At 57.6% G+C, this 14601-nt stretch overlaps 1 protein-coding gene across 8 annotated transcripts in view; it reads right to left on the reverse strand.

Annotated features, from left to right (window-relative positions):
* AKT2 (AKT serine/threonine kinase 2) overlaps positions 1–14601 on the reverse strand; it is a 47776-nt gene that overhangs the window by 5669 nt on the left and 27506 nt on the right. For all 8 annotated transcript variants that reach the window (XM_023649744.2, XM_070224426.1, XM_005596246.4 and 5 more), the window contains 6 exons: positions 14283–14394; positions 4561–4714; positions 3974–4105; positions 2339–2404; positions 1241–1309; positions 319–441 (listed from right to left, as the gene is read on the reverse strand). In XM_023649744.2, coding sequence (XP_023505512.1) covers positions 319–441; positions 1241–1309; positions 2339–2404; positions 3974–4105; positions 4561–4714; positions 14283–14394 — 656 coding nt within the window. The remainder of the gene's footprint in view (positions 1–318; positions 442–1240; positions 1310–2338; positions 2405–3973; positions 4106–4560; positions 4715–14282; positions 14395–14601) is intronic.

The raw sequence follows: 14601 nt of genomic DNA on the forward strand, positions 1-14601 counted from the left end.
AGGTGGACACAGGGACCCGGCTCACAGCACACATGCACGCCCTCCGCTGGTGGACCCTGCCAGGCCGTCTTCTAAAGCACCTGCACCAACTTACGCCCTGAGGCTGCCCAGGCGTGAGCGCTCATGACAGTGGCAGGCCCGCCCAGGCTGCCAGCTGCAGAAGCACCCCTGGGGCTGGGCGGAGGGGCGGCCCCCGAGGGAGCTGGACACAGGCGCACGGACAAGACAGAGCCTCCCGAGAAGGGGAGGCCAGGCAGGGAGGGCAGAGGGCCCGGGTGCGCTGGGGGCCAGCGCGGACCCCTGGGGGTGCAGGCTCACCTTGATGTCGCGGTACACCACGTCCCGAGAGTGCAGGTACTCCAGGGCCGAGACGATCTCTGCGCCATAGAAGCGGGCCCGCTCCTCCGTGAAGACGCGCTCCCGGGACAAGTGGAAGAACAGCTGCCGGAGGGGGAGGGCGGGGAGGTCAGACCCCGGCCCAGACGAGGGAAGGAAGGGACCCTGCCCGCCGGCCCCCGGCACCTGGCCCAGTGACACGGTGACACCCGCTCCGTGAACCAGCAAGAGACAGCAAGAAGGACAAGTGAGGGACAGTGAGGAGAGAAGAGCTCACATGAGTACAAGACAACGAGTGAGGACGAAGAGCGAAGGACAGACAGCAGGCGCCAAGAAGAAAGGAAGGGGGCAGTGTGAGGGGACAGGTGACAGAGTGACCGCAAGGAAGCAGGGGACACAGTCATGAGCAAGTGACAAGAAGCTGTGAGACCAAATGGGACAGACGGAGCCAAGAATCATGAGCCAGTGAGTACAGCTCGTGCAGAGGGAAGGGTGTCGGGGACAAGGAGCAGCGGAGCCCTCTGCGCCAGGAGGACTCAGGCAAAGCCAAGGACTGGCGGACTGGCCCACACACACTGTCTCTGCAGCTTTTACGAACATCTTTTACAGAGCTGTCGGCCATCCACCCCCACAGCCCTCTCCACCCCTCTGGACCTCAGTCTGTATCCTGCCCGCCAACTCACTAGCTGTGTAAACTTGGGAAAGCCACTTAACCTCTCTGAGCCTGTCTCCCCACCTGCAAAATTGAGATGATGATGCCTGGTCAAGGGGCAGGGGGAAGATGGACCAAGATGACGTCCAGTACGTCTCCCTCTGCCCCTGCTGTCTCACCCACGGTTCCTCTCGCCTCCCCCACACTCAGAAGGAGCCGGCCAGACAGCCGGGCGGGGGCAGCGCAGCTCACCTCACCACCGTTGGCGTACTCCATCACGAAGCACAGGCGGTCGTGGGTCTGGAAGGCATACTTCAGGGCCTGTGGAAGGCAGGCGGCCCGGGTAGGAGGTGGGACCCTGCACACACACCCCCTGCTGGGCCCGGGCCGTGGGAATCAGCCAGCCAGGGCTCGGATCCCGGCTCCACCGTGTGGGCTGTGTGAGTGGCCTCAAGGCTCGGGCGGCAGGGAAAGGGGCCCGTGCTCGACGATCCTGTCCTCTGCCTCCAGCCAAGGCACGGCCGGGAAGAGACTATGCCCTGAGCATCCAGGGCCGTCTGACACCTCTCTTCCTCCTCCTATTTCACAGTCAAATGTGTGCAACTTATACACACATGAGGGGTGCTGGCTGGGAGTCGGCAGTGGCTTGGGAGCTGACCCCAAAGACAGGATGGAGAAACGATCTGCCAACTAACAGTAGTTTCCAGACTGCTCTGAGGAGCCCTACAGAGAACATGTCAGAGGACCCTTGGGTGAGCCCTCTGCTCAGGACACCGCTCTCTGTCTTCTACACCAAGTACCTCGTAAGATTTCATCTGGACAAATGTGGCTTAATAGGACAGCTGGACAGCAATGGAGCTAAAGAAGTGACCCATAAGCCACCCTTGACATGGTCCATTTAACTGATGGCTGCTGGCCATGGTGGAGACTGCAGCCCAAAGAGCTGTCTGCTCAGCCTGCGCTGACAGGCAGCACAACGAGACATCTGCTTTTAGGATCACATTTTAAAACAAAAACAAAAACAAAATAATGTTCCCACTTTGACCAGCCGGGCTAAGTGCCTCAAACTCATAAAGGCAGCAGCCATGCTCTCCTGGGGCCATCTTGCAATGTGACCCCATCGGTCAGCAGAAGTGCTGACAAGAAGGCACCGCCTATGGAGAAGCTGCCACCTCTAGGGTCTTGGCTCAGGCCATCTGGGGAGCCCAACACCGCCTGGCCCACCAGAAGTCTCTGCTTCGTAGTGGCAGGGCTGGGCTCTTTCCCTGAACTCCATCGAAAGGGCCGGCCTGGAGCCCCCACCACGGCACACAGGCAGGCCCGGCTGGGCCTGAGGGTAGTGCCACTCACGGTGAGGAACGGGTGCCTGGTGTTCTGGAGGACTCGGCTCTCGGTGACCGTGTGGGCGACTTCATCCTGCAGACAGAGGCCAGGTGAGGGGCTGGGGGGCAACACCATGCCTGCCCCCACCCAACCTGAGGGACAGGGGAGCAAGGTCCCGGTGAGGCACAACTCCACGCCTAGCCAATATCCAGAGAACAGCAGGGGGGCGTCATCATTCGCAAGCCCTGACGACACAAAGGACCCTGACAAGGACCGTCAGTGGCTGCTCTCAAAACCACAAGGTGAGAAGTCCCTGGAGACTTCACGATGGAGGGAGCAAGCTGTCACCTCCTGACCCCACAGGCCCGTTTTAACACCCCCAAGGGGGAACCAACAGACATCATGAGACCCCTGAGGTGACGCCATGGGCATCGCCACCTATAAATGTTCCTGCCGAAAGAAGGAACTGGATCTAACCAGGACTCAGGCTGTGGAGCAGCGGCTCTCAGTGTGTGGGCCCCACACTGGCAGCCTCGGCATCACCTGGGAATGTGGAGAAGTGCAGATTCTGGGGCCCCTCCCCAGACCCATGGAACCGGAAACTTGGGGGCAGCGCAGCCCGGGTTTCACGGGCCCTCCTGGCAGCTCTAACGCAGACTCGAGTCTGGTATTTGAATTCACAGCAGTCACCTGGAGAGCTGTTAAAAATCCCGACCCACCTGCAGGACCCAGACTCCGGCACCCCCCAGGGTGCATCTGTCCCCAAGGGACGTCTGGTGAAAACGTCTACAGACATTTCTGATTGTCACAACAGGGGGGAGCAGGGAGAGTGCTAGCGGCTTCAGTGGGTGGAGGCCAGGGACGCAGATACCTCTCTATGGTTCACAGGGTGGCCTCACCGCAGAGAATGACCCAGGCCAAAATGTCAGCAGTGCTGAGGCTGAGAAACCCTGCCTTGGACCAACGACATCGGGAATTGTTCCCTTTGTTGGATACGATCATAGTACTGTGATTATAGTCTTTAAAATCATCATCTGCTAAAGATACACATCTAAGGATGTACAGGCAAGAGCATATGATGTCTACAGCATGCCTCAAAATATTCCAGAACAAAAAGAAGGGAGGGCACAGCTAATAAAAACAAGATTGGCCAAATTGTTGAAGCTGGATGATGCCTACAAGGGAGCCCGTTATATTTATTTGTCTTTTGAAAATTTTGTGTACTTTAGGAATTTTCCATTTCAAACTCTTTAAGCAAGGAAAGAAGGAATAGAATTCCACTCCTGGCCCAGCCTCCGAATGAGACACCCCGAGCCAAGCCCCCACCCTGGCGCCTCCCCACAGGCCCTTTATCGTCGCGAGGGACCGCCTTTCAGGCCCTGACAGCCCTGCTGGGTGGGGCCCAGGCAGACACTCTGCACATGCATCCGCAGGCTCGGGGACAGGGGCAGGCAGGCCCTCTCTCCCTGGGTCTCGGGCTCCCCCTCTCTGACTGGGGACTTATGGGACGGAGCCCAGGGGACGGGTCTGGGTGCGGGAAAGAACAGTTCAGCAGCAGAAGGCACGGTGAGTATCCTGGCCCCATGCGTGCTCCCCACTGCAGTCTGGCTCCAGACTGTGCCCCCACAGAGGCCAGCCAACGGCAGCCCTGGGAGCACCCACCTTGGCGATGATCACCTCCTTCCGCAGAATCTTCATGGCGTAGTAGCGGCCAGTGGCCTTCTCCCGCACCAGGATGACTTTGCCAAAGGTGCCCTTGCCCAGGAGTTTGAGATAGTCGAAGTCGTTCATGGTCTGCCGGGCATGGGGAGAGCAGGGCAGTCAGTGCCTGGCACCTGGCCCACGGGAGGAAATTTTAACAAAGAAAGAAAACTCGGAGAGCCTATTGCCAAGATGCTCAGGCGTGAGCAGGAAGGGAGGCTGTGCAGCCACTGCTTGCTCTGCAGTGGCCTTCGGACCAAGGCGCTCCCACCACTGGGTGCTCCCAGGCACGGGGCCCTGGGAGGACTCTGAGGTGGGGAGACAGGCCTTCACGACCTCTCAGGGTGACGCTGCCCTCAGCCCCTGGGCACAGGGCAGCCCTGAGGCATCTACACCACAATCGCCCACCCTCCAGGGCAGTCAGAAAGTGTCCTGGTGGCCCCTGCACACTCTGTATGGAAACGAAGGGCAGCAGGGCCAGCGCCGGGGAAGCAGGCTCCTCACAGACTGGCAGCCCCCACCCTCGGCCGCCCGCCCCCAGCACTTACCACCTTGGCCCGCGCCTTGCTAACCGCCACCTCCATCTCCTCGGCCGCCGAAGAGTCGCTGGGGGAGCCACACTTGTAGTCCATGGGGTCCTCCCCGGGGCCCCGCTGCTTCAGGCTGTTGGCGACCATCTGGATGGCCCGCATCCACTCTTCCCTGTGTGGGGACACGTCACAGGAGCCGTGAGCCCCGGGGAGCCTGGGCCTCGGGGTGGGAAGGGCTGAGCCCCACGCCCTCCAACAGGCAACTAAGCAAACACCTTTGGGCATTCTGGCGACCTCCGTCTCAGCTGGGGAGAGTGGACGGGACCGGACGGAGACTTTACAGACCCCTGGCTGCAGTGGGCGGGAGTGAGCAAAACTGGGATAAGGACAGAGACCACCTCGGTCCCAGGAGTGGCCTGGCCTGAGTGCCACTTGAAGCACCATGTTGAAGTCAGGCAACGATTAATGATCAGAGGGGAGACCACCTCTCTTCAAGCCACTTGGAAATGGACCACCACCCTGAGCCTTGAAGGAGCGAGAGACTGCGCTCCTCCGAGTTCCTCTGTAACTAAGGACGAGCTCAAGTGTACGAGCCACCAGTGGTTCGTAAGAGAAAACCGAGAGTAAACGGCAGCACCCATTAGCCAAAAAGCTGAGGCTCTTACAAGGCCGGGGCTGTCTGCCCGGAGGCTGCGTCAGGGACAGAGGGTCCTGGGGGGCAGAGACGTGGAAGAGAAGGTGGCAGGGGGACAGAGAAGCAGGTCCCAGCCGAAGGGAGCCGAGTTTAAGAACAATAAACTAATTGTGTCACTCATGACGTGGAACTTGCTGGGAAAGAATTTTCTTTTGATACTTGCAAACTGTTCTATCTGTAGAGAAGGAAAATGTATCTAGAAGAAAGAAATAAAAATGACCAGAGACCACAAAGAAAAAAATATGAGGCTGAATGATACTAACTGTCCTTTCCCCCATTTTTCACCCACTACACGATTTTAGGTGGCTCAACCCAAGATATGTTGAACCCCGCCATGGACATGGCTTACGTCTACACAACAGCCACACGAACGGTGGGAAAAACAAAACGTCCGCTAGGAATGAGAAAACTCAGAGTACCTCCCAAATCACCTCCCAAATCACAGCAAGTGCAACGAGGCCGGTGAGTATGGCCAGCCACACATCTTCTGGACTCGTCCCCTGGCCCCAGGGGGCACTGAGGCCCCTGCCCAAGGTCACACAAGGCTGGGATCCCAAAGCTGAGCCTGGGCCACCCTGCTGTTGTGCCCTCCTCTGAGTCTCCACTTCCTCATGTACCAAGGAGCACTGATTTGGGAGTCCACCAGTCCTAGACCGAGCCCATTCTCCCATGTGTTGACATGGCTGGAGTCCGCATGCACCCCACAGTTGGCAGCCTGCCTTCACTTAACTGGGTATTGCTCTCTCGACATGACATAAAACAATGGTGTGACCTCAGGCCAAGCTGTCTTAGACCCGCTGAAGCCTGGCAACGGCACTGAGCTGATGGGGTCGTGAGATGGACAGACATCTGAAGCATGTGTGCAAGGAGCCGTTCCGAGGCAGAGAGAACGAACGAGGCAGGTCTGTATGTGGTCGTGGAATGACCTGAGACATCTGAAGCGGAAAAAGGAAGGGGTGGAACGGCGCAGAGTATCACACTGTTGGAGTCAGAAGCAAAAGGAATTTACACACAGACATGCGCTCACGTCAGCACAAACACCTCTGGAAGCGCACGCTTGACACGGGCTCTGGCTGCCTCCAGGGAGAACTGGGAGTCAGGAGTGAAGACGAGTCCCATTACACTGTCCTCTAATAACACACATGTACAGAGCACTCACCCCTCCTCTTGCATTACAGATGGGGAAACTGAGGCATGGATTAGCAAACAAAATTCCAGAAAAGCACAGTGACTGCTCCAAGCCTGGCAACTAGAATCGCGGAGGGCCTGGGACCTTCCGGGCCCAAGGGGCAGGGCGGTTCCTGCCTAGCTCCCCACTGGCTGAAGCTTGCTGCAACCAAGCCCAGGAGTGCCCTTCTCACCGGAAGCTCTGCCTCTCCAAGTGGCCTCGCTCACACAAGACTGTGCTTCCTAGACAGACGGGTGAGTATCGTGAGCACGAACATCGAGTGGCGGCACGCTGGCCCTCCCCAAGCCTAGGCAAGTCTGGGGCCTAAAAGCCATGTGCGTCCACCCCACAAGGGCAGGGATGCCGTCTGCTCATACGCCTGGGCAGGTACCAGGGGGGTATCTGGGGAGTGAGTGAGCACGGCAGCTCCCGGGCCTGGTGCACACCAAGGCTCAGTGCATACCCAGACAGTATATAGGCCTGGGGCACACCCAGGCAGGGCGCACACTGAGGTTCAGTGCACACCCAGACAGTATACAGGTCTGGGGCACACCCAGGCAGGGCGCACAATGAGGTTCCGTGCATACCCAGGCAGGGCACACACTGAGACCTGGTGCACACCCAGACAGAGCATACACTGAGGCTCGGTGCACACCCAGGCAGGGCATACTGAGACCCGGTGCACATCCAGACAGAGCATATACTGAGACCCAGTACACACCCAGGAAGGGCTCACACTGAGGCTCAGTGCACACCCAGGCAGGGCACACAGTGAGACCCAGTGCATACCCAGGCAGAGCACACACTGAGGCTTGGTGCACACCCAGGCAGGGCTCGCACTGAGACCTGGTGCACACCCAGGCAGGGCAGCAGTGGCCTCTTCCGTCCCTGACCAACGCTCAGGCTGGCATTTCTCAACTTGCCTTAACCCGCGCCCTGTTTGGAAGAAATCACAGTATAAATCCCTATTCCTACATGAATATTCCTGTTCTTCCAAAAATGGGGGGAGGCACATCGCAGGATATGCTTGTCAGATCCTAACTGACCTCTTAGAAACTTCAAAATGCTCACTTTGGGTGTAAGTCCAGGGATTGAAGAAAAATTGCCAATCTCCTAAGACGTGGTGAATATATTAAAGAAGAAAAGATAGGAACCTATCTCCTAGAGAGCTCCTGAGGGGCTGTCACGTGAGTCAGCGAGCAGCAGACTAAGATGCACAGGGTGCTCTCCTCTCTGCCTGGGAGGGCGGAGGCCACAGTCCATGAGCAGTAGCTGCGTGAATGAGGGATGTTGAGTGCACCCCACGAGCACCCACGGCAGCTCCGAGGGGCTGCTCTGGAGGGGCTCTCGGGGCCGCAGAGTGGCGATCAGGGCCATGGGCTCCAGGGCCACTCCAGCTGGGCTCAAACGGCAACTCTGGCACCTGGGCAAGCTCCCCTTCGTGGCCAGCCTGCTCCACGGTAGACAGGGGATGTGCTGAGCTGCTGGGGGGCTGCTGTGCGCAGACCCCGTGCACAGAGGATGCGCAACTCCAGGAAGGTGCTAAACACACTGGGTGGGGCCCAGACGTGTCCCATCACCCTGGCCGAGGTGCCCAGCCCCACAGGGAGCTGCAGAACCCACAGGGATGCCGGGGGTTGGCTGGGGGTCACTGGGGCTCTCCCACGCCTGACAAGCCCCTGATTCAGTTCCAACTGGACCGAGGTTGCAAGGCTGCAGCACTGGAATCCCAGAGGCAAAGCAAGGGCCTCCGTCCAGGCTACTCCGCAAGCGTTTGCGACATGGTGTCTGGGGCAGAGGGGAGTGCCCACCTGGAGCCGGGGCTCCCATGCCTGCCACCCCTCAAAGGAGAGCCCCCAGGGGAACCCACCTCCTTCCCCCCAAGAGACACGATGAGAAAAATAACGGCTCCTCAGACACCACCTTGGTCCGTTCTTCTCTAGAGCAGGAGACGGGTAGGGAGCGTGTTTCTGATGCGGAAAGTGAGGCACTCAAAGGTGGCGTCGCCTGTGGAGGCTGCACAGCCAGGAGGTGGCAGAGCCGAGGCTAGCATCCAGGCCTGCCCCGCTCCTGGCCCCACGCCGCCGTTCTCTGGTGAAAGCCACAGCTTACAAGGCCCAGGAGGGCCAAGCAGGGCGCTCTCACAGGAAGGCTCAGGGAATAAGGGACACCACGCCACGGGGACAAGGAGCAGAGTGAAGGAGTGCTGCCCCTCAGGAGTTCTGACCTGGACCCCCTTCGAGAGGGCCCCCCACTAAACAGGAACCCAAAGGCCCTCTGCTCGCGGAGCGCATGGGCCAGACGGGAGCGGCCTCCTGGAGTCCTCCCCACACCTCTGTGAAGCAGGCGCTGTTCTTCACCGACCTCTGCAAACCAGGAGACGGAGGCACAGAGGCTGACGTCTGCCCAGCTGCACAGCCACCAAGCAAAGGCCCAGGGACCCTGGCATCTCTACCACTGCAAAGCACTTCTCCTCTCAGGGGAACCTGCAGGAGCCTTCCCATCCCTCACTGGGCTCCGGGGCGGGGGAGGCAGCACCAGGCAGAGCACAGCACGGGTCCAGGAGCCGGCAGCCCAGGGCAGGGCCTGGAGCCCAGCTCCGCCGGGAACGGGCCAGGGGACCCTGAGCAGCCTCGCTTCTCCAGCCTCTGTCCTCCTCCCACGTGCCCTGGGCACACACAGCGGTGAGAGCACAGAGAGAGAGCACCAGCTGGCCTGGCGCGAGTCCTAGCTCGGCCCCTCCAGGAGGCCACAGGGGGCAGGCCATCTGACTCCGCTTTGCCTCAGTTGGCTGACACAGCGAGCCGGGACTAGAGGGGCGTGTAAGGGTGAAACGAAACACTAGAGATACAGCACTTGGGGCAGCGCCTGGCACAGAGGGAGTGCCTCAGAGGGCTGCTGGGAGAACTCCCCCAGCCGGCAGTGCTTCCTGGGGCCCTGTGAGCGCCAGGCCTCATCCTGCGCTGAGGGCGCAGCAGGGAACGAGCTCCGTGAGAGCTCCCGGGCTAACGGAGGAGACAAAGGTTCGAGGGTCCCCAGGCAGGGACCAGAGGGAAGCTCCTTCTCAGACAGCGCTCAGGGAAGGCCTCTCTGAGCGAGCGGCTCGTAAGCCAGGACCTGAAAGATGCCCCTGGCAGTGGACCATCACCGGCACAGAGACCAGGCCCTCAGCACATGGCTGAGAATCACACGAAGCGGAGGGAAAGGAATCCAGGCGGAGCGGACAGCGTGGCGAAGGCCTGAGCAGAAGGGAGCCAGCGTCCTGCGGAAGGCCCAGCAGGCACCAGTGGCTGGACCCGACAGAGGGGAACGGAGATGAGGGTAGGAAGGAGGCGAGGCCCAGACCACACAGGGCTCCTTGGGCCACTAAGTTAGGGACTTACACCCTAATCCTTAACCTCACGGGAAGTCGCTAAAGGTTTACGCGAGGGCTGATTCCTGTTCTAAGGCAGCAGCTGCTGTGGGGTACGGCTCGGGGCAGCGAGAGGAAGCATGAGGAGACCGCGGCAGAGCTCTGGGCCAGAGATGCCGTGGCAGACGAGACAGAGAAGCGCAGGCGCCGGCGAGCGCGATCCAGGGGGCACGCCTTCACACGTCCCCCCTCCTCTTCCTCCGGACAGCCAGGGAACTCTGCCCCACTGAGCAAGGGCACAGCGACCAGGCCGACTCCGGAGCCCGGGCCTGGTGCAGCGGAGGTGGCAGAGCTGTCCTCAGGGCATAGGCCCGTCCTCCTCGCGGCCTCAGGACTAACAGCTGACTGCTGGTCTGAGGGCAGATGGGGCCTTGCTCCCTAGCCAGGGCCGTCCTCCAACCCAGAGGGGTGTTTACAGCTAGAGAGTATCGGGGGTCCCCCGCTGTTCACAGACACCCTCACGGGGTCTGCTGGCTGATCCAGGCCCAGCCCCGCCTGATGGGGAAAACCTAGGCCCTTCAGATCTTCTTTCTTTTACACTATAACTCCCCATGCTGTCTCACCACCATGAGCCCTGTTTCACTACCTCCTAGAAATGTTGTGAGGATCAAATGAGTTAACATACATAAAAACCTTAGAACAGGGTCTGGCTCAAAAGAGAATGTTTTAATCATTCTTTTATTCATTCGACAAACATTTACTGAACACCTATTTATGTTCCCTGCACAAATAAACAGAAAATGTCACATGCAGTAGATAGGTGCTATGAAGACAAAGCACAGTAAGGGTAACAGAGACAAGAGGGGCACGGCAGGACACTCTGAGAAGGTAGCACTTGGGCAGAGACCTCAGGAAGTTAAGGAGAGAACCACAATGATATCTGGGGTAAGAAGGTTCTAAGCAAAGGGAATAGCAAGTGCAAAGGTCCTGAGATCAGAAGTGTGCTTGGCAGGTCTACAGAACAGCAAGGAGACCAGCAAGGAGTGTGGCTAAAGTGAGGGAAATGGCAGTAGGCAATGACTCTGGAGAGGAGGCCAGATCATGTAGGACTTTGCAGAATATGGCACAGACTCAGAAGTTCACTCCAAGAGGGACTGGAGGCCACTCAGAGTTCGAAGCAGAGAAATTACGAGATTAGATTTACATTAAAAAGATCATAGCAACGTGAAGCACTATTGAGTACACCTGCCAAGCCCAGGGGTCTGCAGACTTCTATAAAGAGCTAAATTGCAACTATTTCAGGCTTTGCAGGCCATGCGGTCTCTGTGACAACTCCTCACCTCAGTCACAGTGAGGCAAAAGCAGCCACAGGCCATTTGTAAGCGAACAGGCATGGTCACATTCCAATAAAACTTTATCTGCAAAAACAAGAGGCAGGCCCTGGTTTGCCAGGCCTGCTCCGGACCTAATTTCCGGTTCACAGGAAATACAGGCACAGAGGAACAAGTAAACGGTCCCAAAAGGCAATAATGAGGCACGTCCAGTGTAGGACCTTCTACAGGACAACCAGCCTGGCTGGTCAAAACAAAGTCAGTGTGGTGGGGGGAGAAAGACAAAGGGCTGAACTAGATTAAAATGGGCCCAAGTGACAACGTGTACCTTCACTGAATTCTGGTTTGCAAAACAACATTTTGTGGACAACTGGGGAAATTCCAGTACGGCATGATACGGAGAGGACGTTACTAACATAGGTCATAAATAATCATCTCCGCTGTGATCCTGGCACTATGATTCTACGGGAGAAAGCCCTTATTCTGAGGAGACGCCTGGAGCACTGAGGAGGAAAGAGTCACCAAGTATGAAGAGAAGTTCAAGACTCAGCAGAAAACACAGCCAGATGAGGCAGACGTGGCAGAGGCTGAGCTGCTGAACCGAGGCACGGGGTACCTGGACATCCATTCATTACACTAAACGTTTGGCCGAAACAAGTGGGCAGCGGGCGGGCCATCCCTCCAGCTGCCCCGGGGAGAGCTGACTGGGGAAGGCAGAGAGGCGACAGGAAGCCCAGTGAGCGGGCCGCCACAGCAGCTAAGCATCAGCCAGTCCCCAGAGTGGCCCTGCTGGCCCTCCACTACCCCCCCGGCCCCCCCGCTCTCCCCAAGCTCAGGCCTACATGCGGCAGGGCAGTGACAACAGCCGTGGGCAGAGCTGCCTCCCTCTTGGTGGGCTCTGGCTCACACCTCCCCGGGGCTGAGGTCAGGAACCCGGGGTCTGCTCTGAGAGCAGTCCCAGCAGCTCTCCCAGCAGTGGCAGCGGCAGGTGCAAGCAATGGAGGGAGGCGGGGCCCTCCAGCCCCCACAGGCTCAGGAAAGGGATTCTGCCCCCGACTGAAGGGCATGGTAATCTTACTAAAATGGAAACCAGAGCGGCGTGTTGCTTACTAACCGTCTGCTTTGCCGGCTCCCCACGGCTCCTTTTCCAGGCTTGCACACTGCGTGCCAGGTACTGCTGAACCAAGGGCTTCCTGTTTATCATCCCCCTGAATCTTCTAGCAACCCTGTGACAAACCCCAATTGATTCACCGCCTGCCAAGCCCTGTGGGGATCTCCATCTGGAGGCCAGGCCCTGGCTGAGCTGCCAGCTCCAAGGTCTGCACTTCCCCTTTCCAGGCCCCTGGCCCTTGATCCTCTGGGCCCTGGAATGTCACGCTGCCTCACCTCCAGGCCTTTGTGATGCTGGTCCCTTTTCCTGGAGTCACTTTCTCCTTCCTATCTCCATGGCCAGCTCCTACCCGTTCTTCAAAACTCAGCCCAACACCCGGGTCCTGGGCACTGACTGGTTTCAATGTGCTTTTACTGGCCGTCCACGGTTTGGTCCCCAGGCTTTAATTAACACCTCGGCTGGCCTGAGAGGGTAATTCTGTTCCCCTTGGTGGGGCGAGTATATTTTTACCCTTGCAAAGGTATGCAACGATAATTACAGTACAGATTGTGGTAAGAAGTCTTGTGATATTGTTTTGTGTTCACTCTAGAAACCCACCCTTTAACAAGGGAGCCACTAGCCATAGGTGGCTATTTAAATTTAAATTAAATAAAAGAACTCCATTCCTCAGTTGAACTAACCACAGTTCAAATGCTCAACAGGCACATGTGACCAATGGCTACCCTTCCGGGCACTGCAGGTATAGAACATTTCTACCAGGGCAGAAAATTCTCTTGGCACTGTTTTAGGGTTCTCCAGAGGGTCAGCTGAATCCTCACCCCACAGACAAGTGAGAGGAGTATTTCTCAAAGAGACACCTAAAGGGCTAAAGTGAGGAAAGGACATTTGCCACTCATCCCAAAGGACTAAGCTCCCTAATATATAAAGAGCTTTCAGAAATAAATAAGAAACAGACTATCCAAGAGAAAAACAGGCAAAGGATAAGAACAGACTGTTCGGAGAAGGAAACTCGCACAGCCCTTGAATATATGAAAAGACACTCAAACTCACCAACGGAGAGAAAACACCAGCTGAAACCATGAGGTGCCAGCTAAAATAAAGTACCATTTCCCACTGATCAGACTGGTAAAAATCCAAATGTTTGAAAACACGTGGCTATGTGGACACTCTCAGGGCCCAACAGAAACAGTTCTCAAATTTTCAAATACACATTCCCTGTAACCCAGCAATCCTACATCTGAGAATTCACCTTACACATTTACCTGCACATGTGGCAAAGGAGACATACACGAGGTACTCCACTGTGGCATGGCTCGTAACGAGCCAAAGGCGGGAAACGCCCTCCCTCATCATGAACAAAGAACTGCTAAATATGGGGACATACACGTCCAGCTGGTTGAAAAGAAAAAAGCAGCAGCAGCTCTCTCTATATTGAAGCAGAAAGATTCCCCAGGATACGAGAAGTAGAAAAGTTCAGAACAGCCCGTGGACAATGCTACCTCTTGTGTAAAAGGAGAAAACAAGGGCTGTAAGGCAAAAGTCTCCACCTGAGCAGCCTGTCCGCCCGGAAGCAGCTCTATCGGACGCAGGAGACAGTGGTGACCTCGGGGGCAGGCGGGGGGGGGAGGCGAGCAGAAGTGAGAGGGAAGCTTCCACTAGACGCCTCCTTATACTGTCTGATTTTTGAGCTAGGAGAATCTATGTGATCTGATTATTAAATCGATCTTTTTAAAATTGCATCTCTGGACCTCCTGCCTCAAAGTCAATGGAGACGCTCAATGAAAATGTAGCTCCGGGGCCCTTGCACAGATCTCCAGACAATCAGGGGCCCAGAGCTCTGTACTGTTAACAAGCTCCCCCTCACTGTGCGTCCAAGGCAGCCTGCAGTCTGACGGCACAGCGGGGGTCTGCAGACTGAGAACCCCTGCTTCCCAGCTCCAGCTAGGGAGACACTCCCCCACCCCACAGAAGGGCTGAAATGGAAAACTCCCAAGTAGGGCCCCCAGGAGTCTGTCCATCTGCGTCCCTCTCCTCACTGGGCCTGGCCACTCTCCGAGGGCGGCCGCACGGAGGCCCAGACTCGCCTCTCGTCCGGAGAGTCTACGTGGAAGGTCCTCTCGATGACCGTGGTCCACTGCAGGCAGCGTATGACAAAGGTGTTGGGCCGTGGTCTCTCGGTCTTCATCAGCTGGCACTCTGCAGGCAGAGAGAGGACACAGCCAGGACGGTGAGGGGACAACCGTGCCAGCCTGCAGCCCGCGAGCCGCCTCCTGAGCGCCAGCCCCATGCCAGATGATGCTGAGACACTTTAGTGACCAAAACAGCCCTGGACTTGCCCCACAGGGCTCAAGGTCCTGTGTGTGTGTGGGTGTGTGCGCGCGCAAGGGGGACAGACCACTAAGC

This window comes from Equus caballus, chromosome 10, assembly GCF_041296265.1.
Source record: "Equus caballus isolate H_3958 breed thoroughbred chromosome 10, TB-T2T, whole genome shotgun sequence".
NCBI lineage: Eukaryota > Metazoa > Chordata > Mammalia > Perissodactyla > Equidae > Equus > Equus caballus.